Here is a 21357-nt window from a genome sequence, read left to right on the forward strand (position 1 = left end):
GGTTTCTTTAAGTAAAGTCAGTTCACACTGGACTCCAAGCTGCTCAAACTCCACAAACTCCAACTCTCTCTTTAGTTTGCGGGCCCGTTTCAGACGAGCAGAGTCATTAGCAACGTGTGGTTCTGCACTGCGTACTGCTGACATTTCAGAATAATTCTGGTCTAGGTACCGTCTGTGAATATCAGGGACTGGGCCTTTGGAAGCATTTCAACTTCGGGAAATGTCTGATTGTGCAAATACTCTATAGTTTCACCTGACTTAGAAGCTATGGACGGGCCAAGCCTGACCTACTAAGTAATGGACCTGTAACAAAAATCACCCCGCACATTTGCTATCCATTGGATTTCCAGTCAGAGTTGAGGAGAGCCACCATTGTTCATGCTTCCCGCCAAGGTCCAAGTACAAAATCTTAGCATGCCCTAACGTTGAAAGCGGTCCCTTCACTGTGAGAGGAAAATGGAATGAGAAAAGTAGATGGAAGGCTAATCCCGGTGAACTTTAACTTTGAAGCTAGCAATGACCTACATTTGTGTAGAATGCAGGCTTGACAGACATTACTTTCAGCACCATTTGATCCTTGTTCCCAGTAGGAATAAGTAGCCCTACTCTGAGCTTATTTCATCCTCGCCATTTCTTTCCAAATTGTCAATAAATTGTTCATCCCTTTATGCTCTTCTTCAGTCATTTCTGAGCTATCTGCTGAGGCCGTGGAATAGAAAAACTAAATCCTATGTTCTGAGGATTGTTTTTTGTATTCTTTTATGGTAGGCCATTTAATCATTCAAGGATTATTCTTTATCTCTCCTCTGTGTTTTTATTCTGAATTATAAAATTGTTAGCTCAAAGAAGGCCTTTTTCTTCCATAAAGATTTTTTTTCTTTAGCTTCTCATGTTCTGGAATAGAAAAAGTTAAACACAGAGTGTAGCTGAACATAAACTGTACTGGGGTGTTAAATGCCACTCAGCCTCTTTCTATCACGCTATGTAAATAAAAGATTTGTTGGCAGCGATGTTCTTGGTGTGTTGGGTAAATTCTTCATAAATTCAGTTTTCAGTCTGACAGTGTTCATAAAAGTGGAACATAAAAGTAAAACATGCACATTTTCCACCAGTTTTATTATGCAAAATGCTTGATTTTGTATAAAATTGGATTTTTCAAGGTTAGGAAAGTGTTCGGTAAATCACATCAGCAGTTCCAAAAATGCATATAGAACCCCATATGTTTTCCCACTTCTCTCAGCAGCTCTGTGAGTAAGGAGGAGACACCTGAAGGCTCTGTGATGGAAGCAAAGAGGGAGGGCGGGAGGGAGGGAGGGATGGGATAGGGAGGGGAAGGAAGGAAGAAAAGAAGGGAGCGATGAAGGGAGGGATGGAGAGGTGGGGTAGGGTGAGGGGGAAGGAAGAAAAAAGGGAGGGAGGGAGGGAGGGAGGGCAGGAGGACAGGAGGACAGGAGGAAGGGAGGGAGCCTAGGAGGGAATGATCTGATCATGTTCTCAGAGTGTGACAGAAAATAGAAACTGTTCTTTTAAAAACCCTCCATGTACCCATGAGGTCTGTTCTGTTTGGTCCGCGCAGTGATGTGTCTTTGTTTTCATGCAGGGCCTCAGCAAGGATGTGGTGGTTATCTGACAGATTCAAATAATACTTTTGTCTCTCCTGATTCTGATTCGAATGGAATGTATGACAAGAATTTAAACTGTGTATGGATCATAATTGCACCTGTAAACAAACTAATTAATCTCACCTTCAATACATTTGCTCTGGAGGCAGCAAGTACGAGGCAAAGATGCGTTTATGATTATGTAAAGGTAAGCCTGTTTTATTGTTTTACAGAACCTAATCATCCCAGACTCTAATACAGTGTATTCCAGTTTATATCATTACAGGAAGTCCTGAAAATTGTGAGTACAGGTACTACTGCTTTTTAAAATGACCTGTTCTTCAATGATGCAACATTTAATATTATAGATGCTCTATCTTCATATTAAATTAATCTTTAACATGAGTGACTCAAATATTTTATTGACTAGCTTCTAACATTAGCATTAAAATCTCCTATTCATCAACGTCTAGCAAGAGACGATCTATGGGAAGGTCAGTTTTCTGAAGAGAGATACTCAAAGGACCTTTGGCAAATCCTAAAGTAAACAATAATGTCAGTGACACAGATAATCACCTCTTAATTTGACTATTTCTTAGGCTTGTAGATTTGCTTATTACATTATGTTTAGATATGAAAATGGTTCTGAAATCCCATTAAAAGTAAATTGAGGGCTGGGCATGGTGGCTCACACCTGTAACCCCAGCACTTTGGGAGGCTGAGGCGGGTGGATCATGAGGTCGAGAGATGGAGAAAAATAAAAGTAAATTGAGACTGGGCATGGTGGCTTGCACCTGTAATCCCAGCACTTTGGGTGGCTGAGGCAGGCAGATCACTTGAGGCCAGGAGTTGGAGACCAGCCTGGCCAACATAGTGAAACCCCATCTCTACTAAAAATACAAAAAATTAGCTGGGCATGGTGGCGGGTGCCTGTAATCCCAGATGCCAGGGTGGCTGAGGCAGGAGAATCACTTAAACCCACGAGGCGGAGGTTTCAGTGAGCCAACATCTCACCACTGCACTCCAGCCTGGGTGACAGAACGAGTCTCCATCTCAAAAAAATAAATGAATAATAAAGTAAATCAGGAAACTTCTGTTCCATTTTCAATGACTCTTTAATATTAAATTATTACACCTATCAGATGATATGGGTTCAGATTACAAGTGTTAAGCAGCATCAATCAATATTTACCACTGCACTCTCAGGGGCAAAATAAAAAGTATGCAAGATTTCTATTTATGAGGAGCTTAGGTCTGACTGGAAAATAATGGGATGACACATGCACATTAACAATGCACAGTTCAGGACAGTAAGCATTTAAGCGCTGATGAATGCATTCAATGCAAGCCTGAAGCAGTGTGCAAGCTTAAAAGGAAAGAAGGTTGATGAAACTCTGGCATGATCAAGAAACACTTAGAGTGAGGGAAGACTTATTTAAGTCAGGAGAGAATTCAGGCAAGGTGAACATTTTCAAAAAGGCGACGAACGTGATATGTGCATGTTCTTGAAAGGGTAAAGAGGCTGGCTGTATTGAAGCAGAAAAGTTCTAAAGAGTAGCAAGAAGTAAGATGGCCTACATAGAGAAATACTGAGATTACGAAGGATCCTCAAAGTCAAACTCATGACTTTAGACTTTGCATGGCTGAATATAAGGAATGGTTGAAGGTTTTCCAGTGAGCGATGTGATGAGAACGGTAGCTAGGGAGGACTAAGCTGAAATCAGCAGCTGTGGGAACGGGAAGGGGAGGAGGCTGGGAGGGCTCCCGGGAGAGGTCACTGCCCGGTGGGGATGTCACTCTTAGACCTGGATCAGGGATGGGTCTAATCGTGCAGCCATGGCAGAGATGGCAAGAGGGGTGCAAGAGAAACTTAAGCTCTAGGATTGTCTAAACTTTTAAGAAAATTGTTTTAAAAGGAAGGAAAATGTGTGGCGGGAATACCGATTTGAGCCCTTCATTGTATGCGTATGTTTTTACTATGGAAAGGGCTAAGGCTCGGAGACCAGAAAAATAACAGTGTGGTTTTGGTGCGAGCAAGGCAGACAATGGGACTGCAGTGGGCAGACGTGGAATGGAGCTTCAGTGAGAAGGCAGCTCCATGAACAGAGAGGATGCAGCTAAGAGCTTCCCTTACGTCAGGAGAAAGGATGCTTTCCTAGAGAGAGTCAGCATGGAGTCGGAGAGTCAGGCTCTCAGCTCCGGGAAAGGTATCCAGGGAGGCAGCTGGAGAGGGCACAAGGGGCAGGAAAAGAAACAGATGCATCATGAAGAAATAACTGTGAAGACCAGGAATTGTGTAGTATCCCTGAAGTCAAGAGGCAGGGGGAGAACAAAGTAAAAGTACAAAGTGTGGGTGATCAGTACTATTAAACTGTCAAGTAGAGACCAAGAAAGGTCAAGACGCAGACAGCCTCATTCCATTGGATGACAGTCGTTTTAATAAAGCATTGGCACAGAAACTGGATCAGATAAGTTCATGAGAGACTAAAGATAACAAGGAATGTCAATTCAAGTCGAATTCTCCTTTTCTAAAATGAGACCTGGCCGGCCAGGTGTGGTGGCTCACATCTGTAATCCCAGCACTTTGGGAGGAAAAGGTAGGCAGATTGCTTGAGCCCAGAAGTTTGAGACCAGCCCTCCAACATAATGAGAACCCTTCTCTACAAAAAATAAAAAACAATTATCTGGGTGCGGTGGTATGCACCTATGGTCCCAGCTTCTCGGGAGACTGAGGTGGGAGGATCCCTTGAACCCAGGAGGAAGAGGCTTTAGTGAGCCGTGATTGCGCTACTGTACTGCAGCCTGGGCAACAGAGTGAGACGCTTTAGAAAAAAAAAAAAAAGTGGGGAGAGACCGAAGTGACTAGAGCAGTCCTAAAGCTGAATTCAGAACTGTCCAAGAGCTCCCTTGGGTTTTACAGAAAGGTTTAGAGACAAGCAGTATGGAGACTCAAAGCCAATCTTGCTGTCAGACAAAGTTCCTGATCTCCCCGATTCCTCATCACTTCATCTATTTTTCTTGAAAATCTCCTAACAGTACCTCCCGTGAAAGGCAGTTTTGAGGGTTAAAATGATGTGTACTGGCGTGTTCAGCACCGTGCCTGACATCTATGGTAAACAAATTTACCTCCCTTGTTTTTCCCTTGGAGTAATTCCAAATAGGCATGGGCACTATGAAATTTATTTTCCTTAGAAACTAAAAATAATGGATTTCCATATAAAATTATAATTTTACATTCTTATAGAATGTTTTGAGTATGGTTCTGCTAGGAGATTGGATTTACTCTCAAGATCCATTTTTATGGAGTGTGATTTGATAATGTCATCAAAACAGCTTGTTATGGTCTGAATTTCCATAATTCATTCAGGCCAGAAACTGCAACATCAAAAACAAGGAGTTATTTTCTTGCTTCAAAATAATATATCTTTTTTTTTTTCCCAAATAAATTCTGTTCAGAACTATTCTTGTTTTCCCCTTTGGAAAAGCAATTTCCTTCAGTTGGCTATGTTTCCCACTACCAGTAAACTGGCAGATCAAAGAACAACCCTCGGAATGTGGAGCTTGGAAGTTTCTTTATTAAAGAGATTTTTCTGTGATAAATAGGACATTTGATTCCTTTTAGGTTTTTTTTTTTTAGAGATTATGATCAAATCACTTTTTAGAAAAGCTGATTTAACTGAACTTTGTGGTAGATATACAAGTAAAATCATACCAAGTCCATTATTCGTTCATAATTCTGTCCTGTTTGTTTGTGAAAGGGTTGACTTGGAGAGTAATTATGGTAACCAAATCACCTAGTTAATTGTGCATTTCACTGAGTGGTCTCTTTTGAAATTCACATCACATCTGTTGCAGAAGGAGTTAGTTGGCAAAGGTATGTGCCAGGCCCTGTACCAGCACCACTGGAGATATAGAGAGTTGAAGACAATATATTGAGGAGTTCAAGCTTCTTGAGGAGCTGTCAGGAAAGTGTAAGAGACTGACATGTAAACAAATGATATTCATTTAAGTAATTACATTTAAAGTAAAAATAAAATACCTTTAAATAATGGACATTTTTGTCACATTGTATAACATGTTGTATAACATGATAAAAATCACAAATAGAAACAATGTAGAAGGGCAGAACAGAAGATTCTCTGATTGGCTTCATTTGGGGGTTCAGGAAAGGCTTCCTAGAGGGGATGGCTGAGCTGCAATTTACAAAATGAACAGAAACTCATTCTCTTTTGTTATCCTTTACGAAATTAAGAGGAACATCACAAAAGCATGCTTCCTGTGGGAGGCTGACCACAGAAATGGAGAAGGACAGCACAGGCTGTGAGCTACACCCTCTCATGCCCAGCTTCTTGGCTGTCACTCATGTGGTGAGCAGTGCCTCAGGCAGCAGAGGGGCCAGGAGTGTGACCCTGGCTAACTTTTTCCACTAGAAAATATGGAACCAGCAGAGAGATGTCCTCATCCTAACAGTGTCCAGTTTTTCCTCAACCCCATCAGTGGTCCTTTTTTTTTTTCTTTTCTTTTCTTTTGTTTGAGATGGAGTTTGATTCCTGCCACCCAGACTGGAGTGCAATGGCACGATCTCTGCTCACAGCAGCCTCCGCCTCCCAAGTTCAAGCAATTCTCCTGCTTTGGCTTCCTGAGTAGCTGGGATTATAGGCATGTGCCACCATGCCTGGCTAATTTTTGTATTTTTAGTAGAGACAGGGTTTCATCATGTTGGCCGGGCTGGTCTCGAACTTCTGACCTCCAGTGACCCACCTACCTTGGCCTCCCAAAGTGCTTGTATTATAGGCGTCAGTGCCCCTTTTCATAGCCAAGTTTTGTAAGCTTCCTTTCTCACCTGAAGTGAATTGCCGTCTATACTATAACCAACCCATAATGTAATTTCAAAAGATATCCTAAAGACAATAAAAAGGAGACATTAAAAAGGAAAACATGTAAAATAGTGTATATTCACATATGTAAATACTCTAACACCGCTATGCAAAGTCAGGTAATAAAATAGGCTCCTTTTATATGTGGAATGGGGGTGAATAAAAAGTATAAAATTAAACAAATATGGGTGGGTTGTATTTGCACTCACATGCCAATAGCAGCATCACCATCTGCAATATGAATTTCCAAAATAGTGGAAAAACTCAAAACAAACATTTCTAAACCAAAGTACAGTCTTCTCTCAGCTTACACAGTAATTGCATTTCTGAAAATTTGGTACATATCAAAACTCTGCAAAACTATTTTTGTGTTAATTTATAAAATGGATTTAGGTTCTGGGATCAAATAATTATAAACAGATTTTTTTTTTTTTTTTTTACACAAATGTCTGACAGACATTCAAAAGTTATGTGGGACATAAATCTTCACTTTGTAAAAACTGTCCTGTGAATGAGTAAATGCTAGTTATAGCCCCAAATTATAGTGATGACCCAACAAACTCCACACTTTTGTGGAACACTGCCTATGGGGTGGTATTGACCTCAGTGAGAAGGTCTGACTTAATGCACTGGGTTTAACCATTCAGTCTGTGTCAGCTACTGAAGCCAAAGTGGGGGCTGTCCATCTTTGGGGAAAGGATCAGCAGTCTATGGAAGGCATCACGTTCCTATCCATATGAGGTCGTACCTACTATTCTTTTTTTTTTTTTTTTTTGAGACTGAGTTTCCCTCTGTCACCCAGGCTGGAGTGCAGTGGCACGATCACTGCAGTCTCCATCTCCCTGGTTCAAAGTGATTCTCCTGCCTCAGCCTCCCAAGTAGCTGGGACTACAGGCATGCCCAGCTGATTTTTGTATTTTTAGTAGAGATGGGGTTTCACCATGTTGGCAAGGATGGCCTCAATCTTCTGATCTCATGTTCCACCTGCCTCGGCCTCCAAAAGTGCTGGGATTACAGGTGTGAGTCACTGGGCCCGGCCTGATTCTTTCATTCAAGCAATGTTAATTAGCATACCTACTATATTCTAGACATTGCTCCAAGAACTAAAAAAGAACATTGAGATTCTAGAAAACAATACCAGGAAACTCCTGCACTGGTAGAACTGATTCTAGTCATTGCTTCTTTGTGGCTTTTTCTGACAACTGGGACTAGTATAATGTTTTTTTCCCCAGAAGATTCTGAAATGGGTCAGAGTTTAGCCCCAAACCTGCAAAGTCACTCTCTATTCTTCTTCCCATACTGAATTATGCCCTGGAATGTTACCCAACAGACCCCGTCTGAAATAAGATCAAAGAATTTGTGTAGATACTCTAAGATGCTCCAAGTAAGAATATCAAAATCCTCCTGTGATCAAATTCCCAGGGAAATATTAAAAGATAAAGTCCTAAGGAAATTAATCTATACAATTATTGGATTCAAAAGAATTAAAGTCCAATATCAAAGTCTGCTGCCCTTGTGCATTAAACATTCACAGGAATTAAAATCCAAAAATTTTCTCAGGTCAATGGCTGGGTGAAGGGCAGGATCTTGCCATGGCTGTAGCAGAGCCTGCCTGTCACTAAATTATTTGTACAGTGCCTTCAGGATCTTTAGCAGATTCTAAAACTATCAGAGTTCTAAAGGTCGAGAAAATATAACATTCTTCTCAGCACTTACCCACATCCACAAGACTTAGGACATAATTCAAGCGCCCGGTCCAATGCAGTTGTGCCAGGAAATGTGTGCTCCCCGAATGCGGCTGGAAGCTGTGTATGATTGTGCAGCTCCTAAAGGCACCATTCATATCCCAGTCTATGTAGGATTCCCCCTCCTCATCATTGTATAGGACACCCCCTGCAGTGCACTGTAGGGCAACCTGGCAAAAGTTTGTAGTGGAGATTGTTACCAGAGAACAAGAGAGCAGATAGAGATCTTGGGTTTGACGCACCAGAGTCTAGAGCCTCCAGTGTCAGTTATCCTGAGGCCACAAGCTATTTGAGCTCCCTCAGGAGAAATCTTACTAACGCAGCACCAGCATGGGGCCAGGACATATGCCATTTTCTTCCACCCAGCCCTGGCCTCCGCCTCATACCTTCCTCCACATTGACCAGTTACTCATTTAAAACCCAGATCTGATCTTGCATCTCATAGGATCGGATCCTTGGGAATGAAATGTATGGAACCTCACAGCTTTGTTCGTTGTTTCTCCTGTTCCTTCATCCCAGCCCCCAGGCTAGATGAAGGGGTCAGAAGTTGTTGACATGTGCCATGAATTTCGCACATCCGTGGTCTGGCACTTATGTCTGTCCCACTGGGATACACTTCCTATTTTTTTTTTTTTTTTTTTTTTTAGATGGAGTCTTACTCTGTCACCATGCTGGAGTGCAGTGGCGCGATCTTGGCTCACTGCAACCTCCGCCTCCCGGGTTCAAGCAATTCTTCTGCCTCAGCCTCCCAAGTAGCTGGGACTACAGGTGCATGCCACCACACCTGGCTGATTTTTGTATTTTTTAGTAGAGACAGGATTTCACCTTGTTAGCTAGGATGGTCTTGATTTCCTGACCTCATGATCTGCCTGCTTCAGCCTCCCAAAGTGCTGGGATTACAGGTGTGAGCCACCCTGCTAGGTACAGTTCGTCTTTTGTAGGTCTAGAAGGTCTCTACTGACATTTAAGGGCCAATACAATTGTCTGTCTCCATCACGTGTGTTGTCATGATACACTTCCATTCTTTTACTGTAGCACTTATTTTCTCTATTTTGTATATGATTTATATAGACCCATATTTATGTGTATACATATATAGTGTATATGCACATATACACAAAGACATATATATATTTAATTTATAGACCTTCACTCTCCTTTGTTCTCCTTTGTTCATGAGGAGGTCTGTGTCTTGAAGGTCTAGAAAGGGTGTATAAGGCCATTTGAGACCTTCAAGACATAGGCAGGACCTAGCACAGAGGCCTGGCACACAGGTCCCAGAATAAAAACGCTTACTAATATAAATGTGATTATAAAGACAGCAATGATTATCATGAAATTTTAACTTGTTTACCAGAAAAAGTCCACGACCTAAAACTTGGCAGATGTGCTCTTCTGTGAAACAAGTTGGTGAAGATGAGAAAACTCGAGTGTCTTCCGATTCTGAATGAACTAAAATCATGTTTAAGTTTGGAAAGACAGTGCCATCTAGTGGTCCATTTCTTTTTCTTCTGAAATGACTGGTTTAGGCTGTTGCTGTTTTACATAATCCTAGCACTTTAGAATAATGTCAGTGGTCATGGTCGTGGCTGTTCCGAGGCCTTGAACACATCATAGCTTTCCTATGAATTTAATATTTGGAGTTAGATACACACGGATACTAGAAAATACAATGACGATTACTCAGAAGAAAACAAACGTTTTCTAGTTACGTGCTTGAGAGAAATCCAAGAACCCACTACTTCGATGGCTGTTTCTAGAAGCCTGCAGTGGCTGGGAATTGTTCTGGGTGCCGGCACAGACACCACAGTGAAGAAGTCAGACAGAGTCCATGTCCTCACCCATGGGACTTACATCCTTGTTGGAAAAGAGACCGGAAAAAGCAAAGCAACACCAAATAAGATCAGTTTTGAATATAATAGGAAAATAAAACAGGATGACGCTGGGGGAGGGTACCATTTGATAACACTGGCCTCTCCAAGGAGGTGACATGTGAACTGAGGGCCCATGACAGGAAGTCCTTAGCTGTGCAGGTTCAGCTTCAGCTGAGGAAAGACATCTCCCGTCTCCAGGCAGGAAGAGCGGTGGGAGCAGGGCCGTGGGCAGAAGTTCTCCTGGGATGAAAAAGGTACAGCTAGCAGTGAGATGCATGCCAGACCATCTGGGGCTTGTGGACCATAGCAAGGAGCTGGAATTTTACTTTAGGTGCAACGAGGGCCTGCCAGAGCATTTTAGACAGAGCAGGAGCATCATGTGATTGGAGTTTGCAGGCATGCAGGCAGTTCCGTGGAGAACACTGGCTGCTCTGGCATTTGGTCTATGAAGAAGATGTTTCAGTGGGAAGAGGTGAAGGACGATGGTGATCACCTGGAGATGGAGCCGGCTGGGGTATATTTTGAAGGTAGAACGGAGTGAATGTGGAGTGAAGAGAGCCGAATCAGAGATGACTGAAGTTGTAGGCTTGAAACAATGAGATAAAGAAGGCTCATGGAGATCAGTTTTGGGAGGGGTAGTGGGAGAGAGGAATCAAAGCTCTTATTTCTTAGCTGTTTATTCAGTTCCTTTTATGTGCAGACACTTTTCTAAAAATTGGGAACATAGCAGTAAGCAGGACAGAAATCTGAGCATTCATAGAACTTGTATTCTCTTCTGAGGGAAAGACAATGAAATAAACAAGTTTAGCCTGGGAAACATAACAAGACTGCATCCCTAAAATTCTTTTATTTTTTATTTTTGAGGTGGAGTCTTGCTCTGTCACCCAGGCTAGAGTCCAGTGGTGCAGTCTTGGCTCATGGCAACCTCTGCCTCCCAGGTTCAAGCAATTCTTCTGCCTCCGCCTCCCGAGTAGCTGGGATTGCAGGCATGTGCCACCATGCGTGGCTAATATTTTTGCATTTTTAGTAGAGACAGGGTTTCACCGTGTTAGCCAGGATGGTCTTGATCTCCTGATCTTGTGATCCACTCACCTCAGTCTCCCAAAGTGCTGGGGTTATAGGTGTGAGCCACCACACATGGCTTGAAACGATTTTTTAATTAGCTAGGTATGGTAGCATGCACCTGTAGTCCCAGGTACTTGGGAGGCTGAGGTGGGAGGACCACTGAGTCCAGAAATTCAAGGCTGCAGTGAGCTATGATTGCAGCACTGCACTCCAGCCTGGGCAGCAGAGTGAGACCTTATCTCAAAAACAAACAAACAAACAAAAGTTAAATACGTTGTATGTAGAAGGTAATACTTGCTGAGGAGAAAAATCAAGCAGGAAAGGAGATGGGAATGTTGGGAGAGTTTACGTAAGGAACCCATTATTGAACTGGGGATATCTTTTTTTTTTTTTTTTGAGACAGCCTTGCTCCATCACCCTGGAGTGCATTTGCACCATCTCAGCTCACTGTAGTAACCTCAACCTCCTAGATTCAAGGGATCCTCCTGCCTCAGCCTCCCAAGTGCACGCTGGGATTACAGGCATGCACTACCATGCCTGGCCGAGTTGGGGGTATCTGAGTAAAGACCTGAAGGAATGGAGGAGGACAAACTATGTGGATATACAGGGAAGAGATTCCAGGCACAGGGAACAGCAAATGCCATACCCAAGAAGCAGGAGCATGCCTGGTTTGGCTCAATAAGTGGAATGAACCAAGTGGAGACGATATGAAATTTGATCAGGGGCCAGGCACAGTGACTCATGCATCTGATGTAATCCTAGCACTTTGGGAGGCCAAGGTGGGCGGATCAGGAGGTCAGGAGTTTGAGACTAGCCTGACCAACATGGTGAAACGAAATCTCTACTAAAAATACAAAAATTAGCCAGGTGTGGTGGGACACACTTGTAATCCCAGCTACTTAGGAGGTGGAGGCAGGAGAACAGCTTGAACCCAGGAGGCGGAGGTTGCAGTGAGCTGAGATCGTACCACTGCACTCCAGCCTGGGCAACAGAGTGAAACGCTGTCTCAAAAAAAGAAAAGAAAGAAAAGAAAAGAAAATTAGATCAGAAAGGTCAGAGGCAGGAGAGAACAGAATGCTAGTGAGATGGCTTCGGCTATTCTATTGAGTGGATGGGAAGCAGTTAGGAGGGTTTCAGCAGAGTGTTGACCTGGTCTGACTTACACTTTAACAGTATCCTCTGGCTGACATTTTGAGAATAAAGAGAAACAAGAGTAGAATCAGGGGCTTTGTGAGAGGCTGCAGTGATCATCTAGGAAAAGAGTTCAGAGCAGCTGGGGCCAGAGTGCTAGTGGGTACAGAGGGTAAGGTAGCAATGGGTGAATGGACTCTCATGACACATTCTTTTTAAAATCATGTATTACTTTCCCAAAGAGGAAAAAAAAGTTAAGCATCATACCAGGGTTTTACTGAAAGTTATAATATAAACAATCCAATTATAATTCTTTTCCTAAATTAAGACCACCTTTAAGAACATCCATGTAAAAATGTTCTGAAATATGCAACTAGTTTGTAAATAACGGAGAAATAATGATGTGTTTTTCTTCTCAGTTATACGATGGGGATAGTGAAAATGCCAACTTGGCTGGAACGTTTTGTGGCTCCACTGTACCTGCTCCTTTTCTCTCTTCTGGTAACTTCCTTACAGTTCAATTCGTCAGTGACTTAACAATAGAAAGGGAAGGATTTAATGCTACATACACCATCATGGACAGTGAGTAAATAAGCATTTTGTATGTTATGAAATACACATGTATTTATGCACTGAAAAGAATGCCCTGCTTCTTGTATTGAAGTTTCAATGTTAATTACTAAACTCAATGTCGATTACTATCTAAACTCAATGTCAATTGCTAAACACCATGTTAATTACTCTGTTTAATCTGTGACACAAATTTGCTATAATCTTTAGTCAAGGATATAAACCCCCAATTCTTAATAGAATGATGAAAATATAGCTCCTCTGGGGTGGGAGACAGGGAAGACGGAATTTTAAAGATGGCCTGAGATGAGGCATGAATGAAATGTCTCCTGTGTTGCTTTTCCTTCCCTCCCCAGTGCCTTGTGGTGGAACATACAATGCAACTTGGACCCCACAAAATATTTCATCACCCAATTCATCAGACCTAGGTGTCCCATCTTCCATCTGTACTTGGGTCATCGATGCCCCTCCACATCATCAGGTCAAGATCACTGTGTGGGTGTTACAGCTGAGCTCGCAAGACTGCATGCAGAATTACTTAGAGCTTCAGGACTTGCCACAGGTAACAATCAGCCGCATCTAGTGACCTTTTCTCCAGTATTTGCAAAACACTTGAAGTAATGAGGCCATGATTATATAATTTTCTAAGTGACTTCCAGCTTAATGTGTTTTTCCTCTGTACAAAAGCCCTCCAATCAGGGGTGTCGAGAAACTTGAACTTGGTCTGTCCTGTAGGTCTGGAGCCCTGAAAGCTTCATGTGCCTGAGAAGGCATTTAAGATGCATCTTAAAAGTGCATCTGCCTTGGCACGCCCTCAGAGACTGATTCCCCCATAGAACACCCATTTATCTGAATTTCTGACAAACTTCTCTGGTGTTTTGGTGCCACTACCAGAGCTCCATGGATAATGCTTGGAGAAGTATGTATAGTTAGTGGGATCTGTGTACGGGCAGGATTGAAAGGGGAAACACAGGACACAAGAGAATCGGTGAAGAGGCCGCTTGGAACCAGTCCCACAGGTCTGTATTCATAGTACTATCAGAGGGAGAAAAGGAAAAAGCCATTTTGAGTTTAAAAATGCTGAGTCTGAATTTCCCCTGGAATAAGATGCTGAGGAGACAGCTGAGAGTGGGATGTTGACTGAAGGCCCAAAGACTTTGGTGCATCATCATGATCATGATAGGTAATTGAAATAATGAGAAGAATGCGATTATCCAGGGAACATATGTAAAGGGAGCCACCATGAACTGAGGATGGAGACCGGGCAGAACATCTAGAATACCTGGATTGTCTTTCTGCAGGTCGCAGGGCAATTAAGCCTCCCCAGTTCATTCTAAGAATGTCATGTTCAAATTCGAAGAATGACATTCTAAGAATGTCATGTCTACTAGTCCATGTGTTGGACTAGTGGAGTTTCATCTGTCTTCTGAGTTTTCAGGGTCCTCTTTGTTATAAGTCTGGGGTCCCCTGCTTCTCACATGGTCTTGCTGGGGAGAGCGAAGTCCAGTTTGTCCGACTCCAGTGTGGAGAGGTGTGAGATGTGCTGGCGGCTGAACAGGCCCTGGACTTGCTGAGTTTGGTGCAAAGCACAGACGCTGAGATGAGCTCCCAAGCTCCAATGGTGGACAAGATGCTAGATGATCGTTACTCCGTTGGTAATGGTTTTCAGGACAAAATCCCTGTTACCCAGAGGTACCCTTACTGGAAGAACTTACAGCCAAGTGGAACGAGGCCCTTTTGGTGAACGTTCTTTCAGTTTCCCCCGCTTCATGAAGCTAAGACAGTGGGGATCAGGGTGGACCACTCAGCGGGGCACAGAATGCCACCTACAGGGCACTAGGCACTGGCTGGCACAGAACAGCAGCTGGCACAGCCTCGAGTAGGACCCAGTGTTTGTCATGACCGAATAATGTTTTCAACTGAATGAATACAGGAAAAAAGTCCGGGTTTCAGACTGGGCAGGTAGGGAGGAAAGACAAACAATGACTGATGAGCTGGGAGGAACTGGGATTCTTGAGGGATGCAGGAGCAGACAGAGAAGCCCTCACTGGAAGATCCTGAAGGAATGATGTGTAGGGATGTTACAGAGGACGGTGGCTAGCGGCCACTGGAGATGAACAGAGATGCAGAGATGGAGTCACTGGTGTTGAGAAACACAAAGTGAGGGTGTTTAATGGCTTGTCTGTAAAAATACTGGAACCTCTAAGGGTTCAGAAAGGAAATTGGGTGCAGGAGATTACTATTAGCTGAGACATCTCAAGTCTTTCATAAATGAAGGGAAGTAACCAGGAGAAAAGTAAGTGAGAGTGATGAGAATGGTGAGACCCTCAAAGGAGAACCAGCTTGGAGGCGAGGATGGAAGCTGCAGTGAGGAAGCATCCCTCTTCCCCCACCAGGGCGGCCCCAACCCTTCCTACTCAGTGAACTCTGGAGCATGGGAAAAGCATGGCCTCTACCAGGATGCTGCTGGAGAACCAGGTTTTGCTAAGGCCACAAAGTGGAAAGGCAGGAAATGTATACAGAGAATAATTGACTGTGCAGTTAAAGTTCACAGGACACAGCAAAGTTAGACAAAGACCAAGAGGAACAGACAGTGGAGGGCAGGAGTGGAAGCCCCGAGCAGTAACAGCAGTTTGCAGGCAGAGGCAGGTGGGGTCTTTCAGTTGGTTCCTAAGGACTGCAGATATTAGAGACATACCTGTGATAGGGAGGTGACAAATACTCTGACTTTGGTACAACTTGTTTTTACGCAAGAACTGCTGGGCATTCCACTGTATTTACTCCAGGCTTTTGAGAGGTGATGAGGGCCGCCCAAGTGTTACAAAGGAGAACTGGGACCTCATTACAGGCCCTGGCTGGCTTGGGGGATGTCCAGTGGAACCAAAGGCTCTGATTAGATTTGCTAAGGGGTAGCAAAGGCTGGATCAGGGCGATGGTGGTTGTTAGTCCTGTGGAGCTCTGGATGATGGCAAAAGCCCCAGGAGGAGAAACACAGTGAACTCTCAAGCAGTGCAGTTGTGCTCAGAGCAATGGCACAGGCCTCAGCTGGGAATTAGTATCGGGGGAGGGGTCTTGTTTTCAGCAGGGAAGTGTCTTTGGTTTCAGCAGAAACTTTGCCTCCCCTCCTCCCACCATCTCACCAAGATGCGACTTGTGTCAATTCCAAGGCCAAGGTGAGTCGTCTTGCAGAGCACTTCCAACAACAGAGCTAGTTTCCATGGTTAAATATTTAAGTGGTACTTTTATATGCAGTTTAATTTCTGTTATGGCCTGTTCTCTTTTAAAACTATATCTAACATGATTTGGCTTCCATTTCATTTCAGGGTCATGGAAATTCGAGAATTCAGTTCTGTGGCAGAAATGCTTCGGCCGTGCCAGTGTTTTATTCTTCTACGAGTACTGCAATTGTCCTTTTCAAATCTGGAGTTTTAAACAGAAATTCTAGAATGAGTTTCACCTATCAGATAGCAGGTGAGCCCTGGAACTTCATGTTTTATTCAGGAAAGCTGCCATCATTATAATTATTCCTAGAATAATTACAGTTGTTTCTAGAATTGACTCCTGTGAGTAATTAGGATTTGTTAACAAAAACCACATCCATCTCTTAACTAGAACCCAGGCCCAATTTAGCAAATTACTAAAGTTGATTTCTAAAGAAGGAAAGAGAATAGAATACTAACCAAGATGCTTAGAATGCTAGCATTTTCTTAAAGACTATGTAGCTGATTTTTAAAATATACTAGTTATCTTATTATTCACTTAACCACATTGAATATAAATATTTATTTATAAGAAATATATATTTATTTACAAAAGCTTTATCAAAATAAAAATCTCATATCATACAATTTATCCATTTAAGGTTTATATTTCAGAGGTTTTAATATTTTCACACAATTGAAAATCTTAGAAAATTATTTTGTAAAACTCAAAAAGCCTTGAAAGGGTTACTTGATTACTATCACTGAGAAGTTTATTTTCACAGAACACTTTATTTATTTTGAATTGATTCAAATGAAAGCTGACATTGGTGAAAATGAGCAAAAGTACTTTTGATATTTTTTTTCCCAAAAAAAAAGTAAACAAATACATAAATAAAGAACAATTTGCCATAGGTAACTCACCAATGGATTTAAAATCCTTGTGCAAAACTGTATCTTGGAGGTGGCATCTTTGTCTAAAAGGGAGTCTGAATGCTAGCCACTGCCACCTCAGTGTGATCAGAAAAGTTCACAGGATGCCCAAGGAGTTGTCTTGAAAGGAGGAAGCTCCTGTGTCGTACGTCACTCGGGGTGTCTGTGTGAATGACCTGTGTGCTGCTTGTGCAAGGCACTTCACCACTCAGGGTCTCAATTATCTCCAGGGTAAAATGAAGAAGTTGGATTACTATTTTCTAAACTTTGTTCAAATGTAATGATTTTTTTTTTTTTTTTTTTTTTTGAGACGGCGTTTCGCTCTCGTTACCCAGGCTGGAGTGCAATGGCGCGATCTTGGCTCACCACAACCTCTGCCTCCTGGGCTCAGGCAATTCTCCTGTCTCAGCCTCCTAAGTAGCTGGGATTACAGCACGCGCCACCACGCCCAGCTAGTTTTTTGTATTTTTAGTAGAGACGGGGTTTCACCATGTTGACCAGGATGGTCTCGATCTCTCGACCTCGTGATCCACCCGCCTCGGCCTCCCAAAGTGCTGGGATTACAGGCTGAGCCACCGCGCCCGGCTCAAATGTAATGATTTTTTTGAGTGATTCCTGTGGAGTTGAAAGAGCACTAAATATTTGAATGCATACATTAATTATGCATATTTTCCCTCTAAGATTGCAACAGAGACTATCACAAGGCATTTGGCAACCTGAGGAGCCCTGGATGGCCAGATAACTATGACAATGACATGGACTGCACCATTACTCTCACGGCCCCCCAGAACCACACCATTTCCCTCTTTTTTCATTCATTTGGCATCGATAACTCAGTTGAATGCAGAAACGATTTCTTGGAGGTAACACACATTTGAATATCATTTAAATGAATTATTTAAAAGATGATGGATCACTAAAGATTTTACATGTTTTCTCTAGTGCTGCTAATACGATATGATTTTTCTTCATTTCATTAATTTATTCATTACCTTTCCATTCCCTAAACATTTACAGTGTACCAGTCCAGACACTGGAAATTGGGACCCTTGGGGCCCTCAGGAGATTCCTAGTCTGGCAGGATGGACAGATGGGGTATAGCCAATTACAGCACAATGTGGAAAGGACTAGCTGAGCCCAGCATGGGTAGGGGTCCCTAACTCAGTCTGGGAACTAGAAGGCTTCTTTAAGACGGCAATATGTAAGTTGAGACCTAAAAGGATCAGAGGGAAGTCTAAGGACAACATCATGATTCTGTAAAATGAAACTGAATGATACAAAATAGCTCACCTAATGTCCCTGACCACTGCAGTAAGTTGGGGCATTTTCAACATCCTCTGAAGACCAGTGTTTCCTTGAATAAGTGCTCCCTGGCCGCAGGAGGTGTGCTCTGTCCTTTCTCCACCGCAACCCCAGAGCTCTGATTTGGACATGGAAGTGACTTTGCTGTTTGCCCATCCTCCACTCACCCACCCTCCACCCCCAGGTTACACTGAGAGAAGCCCCCCTTGCCCCTACAGCAGACAGAGCCATGCCCCTCGTGGGCCTGAACCTTTGGGAACCTCCACTGCCCCCGATGAGCCCCCTCTGTGCTCTTTCTGCCCCACTGCCTGCGTTGGGCATGTGAGAAGGAAGATGAACATCATCCTTCATAGGCAGGAGATATTCTGAGTAAGCCTCATCTGACGCAGACCCAGGGTGTGGAACTCAGCACTTGTGTTTTGCCAGAAAAACCCCAGAGCTCATGGGGTTGTGACTTCTGCAAGCTCTGTTGAAAATGTATTCATCCTTAGGAAATAAACTCAAGTGGAACCTAAGACCCAAGAGCATAAGGATGCTGAATTCCTCTGTGAGTGGAATTTAAATCTTAACCACATCCTGACGCTTGCTAAATTGGCTGTTTGACCACATAAGAGTCTTCAGTAAGGTTTCTAAAAACTTTGTTCCTCTACACCTGATATGGAGTTTATTATTATATTTCTCATTGCCTCTTTGATCAGGTCTTCATTCAAAATAAGCTGCCCATGATTGTTCGATCTCTGTAGCGTAAACAAGTGGATGGGTGTATGCAGCAGGTCGCTTTCCTTCTGTGGGAGGATTCTTCCCAGTGGGCTTCTGTTCAGCTGCTAGTTTCTTGGTAGCTGCAGCCTTTGCTCCCAAGAAACATCTTCTGCTTCGTAGCAGCAAGGGACTTCTTTCTTTTCTCTCCTGCAGCTGCCCACCACCGCCCCCCACCCCCCAACTCCTGTCTTCTGATTTGGCCTCTAGGGCTGTGTCACCTTCTGCCTGGCCTGGCAAGGAATGGTGTACCGGCACGTGATCTTTGCTTACGAGTTTAGCTTCAACATGATTCCTGATGTGGAGTTTTATCATCCTGGAAAGCTCTCCCCTTTGGAATTCATCTAAATCCTTTACTAATCAATAGCCCTAACATATAGTGCTATAAATAACACTCAGAAGAAGCTCATGCCTTTTCTAAAGGAACACTTGCCACGATAGGAAACCAAAAGATGTATGTGGCAGGGAGGAAATGAAGAAACAAATACAGTATTCTTTGTGCCGGTCAGGTTATTCCACTCGGACCTATGTTCCCCACCCCCACCACGGAGGTCCAAATATTTGTGTGAAGCATAAAGCAGAAAGAATGAGGGCAGTGGGATCTGGAGGAAAGATGGAATAATCCCGTTAGGCTGGAGTCACTGTGCAACTAACTCTTAACTCACTCCAGCTTGAATGAACCATTATTGACCAGAGTCAACATTCGCCATTTGCCTGATAGACGCTGGGAAGCAAAGCCTTGCTTTCTAGCCATGGAGAGAGAGAACTCCTCCTCCTAGCTGTCCTTCATTACTCCATAGAATGGATCTGAAACTTCCTGTCCCCTAAGCAAAGAGAGGAAACCACAGCTTAGGCTTGTAAAACACAGCTCCGTCGGGCTCTCAGTGGGAAGACTGTGGGCATAGTTTCTTGGCAGCTGTACCCAGGAAGCCTCAGCATTCCATTCTTGTGAACTGTGGTGGGAACGGAAATGTCTGACTGAGGATTCTGAGTGCGTTACTACCAAGCAAAGGCCGAGCTCTAGACCATGCTTGGGATCTGCGATTGTTTTCACGCCTTCACCTACTTTTCCAGGATCCTCTGATGTCCCAGAGATGGCCGCTGCTCTTGGTGGTCCTGTTCGGAGAAGAGAAAAGTGAATAAGTCAAGTGTTGGCAGTGTCAGTGGAAATTAGTGTCTTGCTGCTGCTCTCAGAGTAATGGCATTTTAAAAGAGGACCCCGAGGGGAAAACACCCAAATGCAAGAGTATGATACTGGCAGATTTAAATATGGCAGCCCTCCCATCTACTAGTGGATAACTGGCTACTTTGTTTAAAAACTTATCAAAATAATACCCAAAGCACTAGGCAGGCATTATTCTCTCCCATGGGCTATATACTACATAGACCTAAAAGGAACCTCACCTGATCAACACAGCCCAGCAAGATCAGATGTCTTAACTCTGTGACTTAAGACACCAGCAGTTAACCAAATTTTAAATCATGGAATCATAAAAGGAACAGAGGAGCTTGCAAGATTTTGAATACACAGATCAGGAAAATCAGCATTTCTACATGTCAGGCTGGTTCCAACATACATTTCCTGTGTAACGTTTCCTTAAGAAGCGTCAGGCGCCCTCCTGGAAGTAGGGCTGGCTGTGAATGCAGGGTAGGACCAGGCTGGAGGACAGAAAGTGGTTGAATTCACTGTGTGGTTCTCTCTCCCCACAAAACACCAACTCATTTCCTGTTTTTTATGTCTCTACTCAAAAATGATTTGAAACAAAAAAAGCAACAAGGCCTTGGAATGTGTATTTAAAACACATTTAACAACAGTCAGAAGTTGTATAATTTGCAATTCTGTCCTTTTCCCATACAGAAATTCCTTTTGTTCTGAACTTTATTATACTTTGGATTGTGTTTTTTCATAGCCCCTTTACAGCCAAATAATTTTCAATGGGAAACACGTCCATGCATGTGTGTGGGAGCGTGAGCGTGCGTATGTGCACACGCGCGTGCACACACACACACACACGAGAAAGGTATAATAGTTGACTGGAAACAGAGCAGGCAACACTGCCCCCACCTATCCCCACCTTTTAAAAATTCACTTTACCTAAGTTCCTCAAAATGTTTCCCCAGAAGCAAAGGTTGCAGGATCATAGCATGAACTATTATATAAAAAAGCAGCCTGGTGTTTTCATTGCTGTAGGTTAACAGATATTTCTGAATCCAAATGTAAATGTTTTTTGATCTACATATGAAACGTTTTTCCCCTCTACAAGTGAAGTGACATCTGCATCTATTTCCAGAAAACCCTTCAT

The 21357-nt window shown here is 43.1% G+C and overlaps 1 protein-coding gene across 2 annotated transcripts in view; it reads left to right on the top strand.

Annotated features, from left to right (window-relative positions):
• CUBN (cubilin) overlaps positions 1-21357 on the top strand; it is a 288396-nt gene that overhangs the window by 260022 nt on the left and 7017 nt on the right. For both annotated transcript variants that reach the window (XM_003930638.4, XM_074404977.1), the window contains 5 exons: positions 1601-1809; positions 12713-12875; positions 13220-13425; positions 16187-16334; positions 17678-17859. In XM_003930638.4, the coding sequence (XP_003930687.3) occupies positions 1601-1809; positions 12713-12875; positions 13220-13425; positions 16187-16334; positions 17678-17859 (908 nt within the window). The remainder of the gene's footprint in view (positions 1-1600; positions 1810-12712; positions 12876-13219; positions 13426-16186; positions 16335-17677; positions 17860-21357) is intronic.

This window comes from Saimiri boliviensis, chromosome 8, assembly GCF_048565385.1.
Source record: "Saimiri boliviensis isolate mSaiBol1 chromosome 8, mSaiBol1.pri, whole genome shotgun sequence".
Classification (NCBI taxonomy): Eukaryota; Metazoa; Chordata; class Mammalia; order Primates; family Cebidae; genus Saimiri; species Saimiri boliviensis.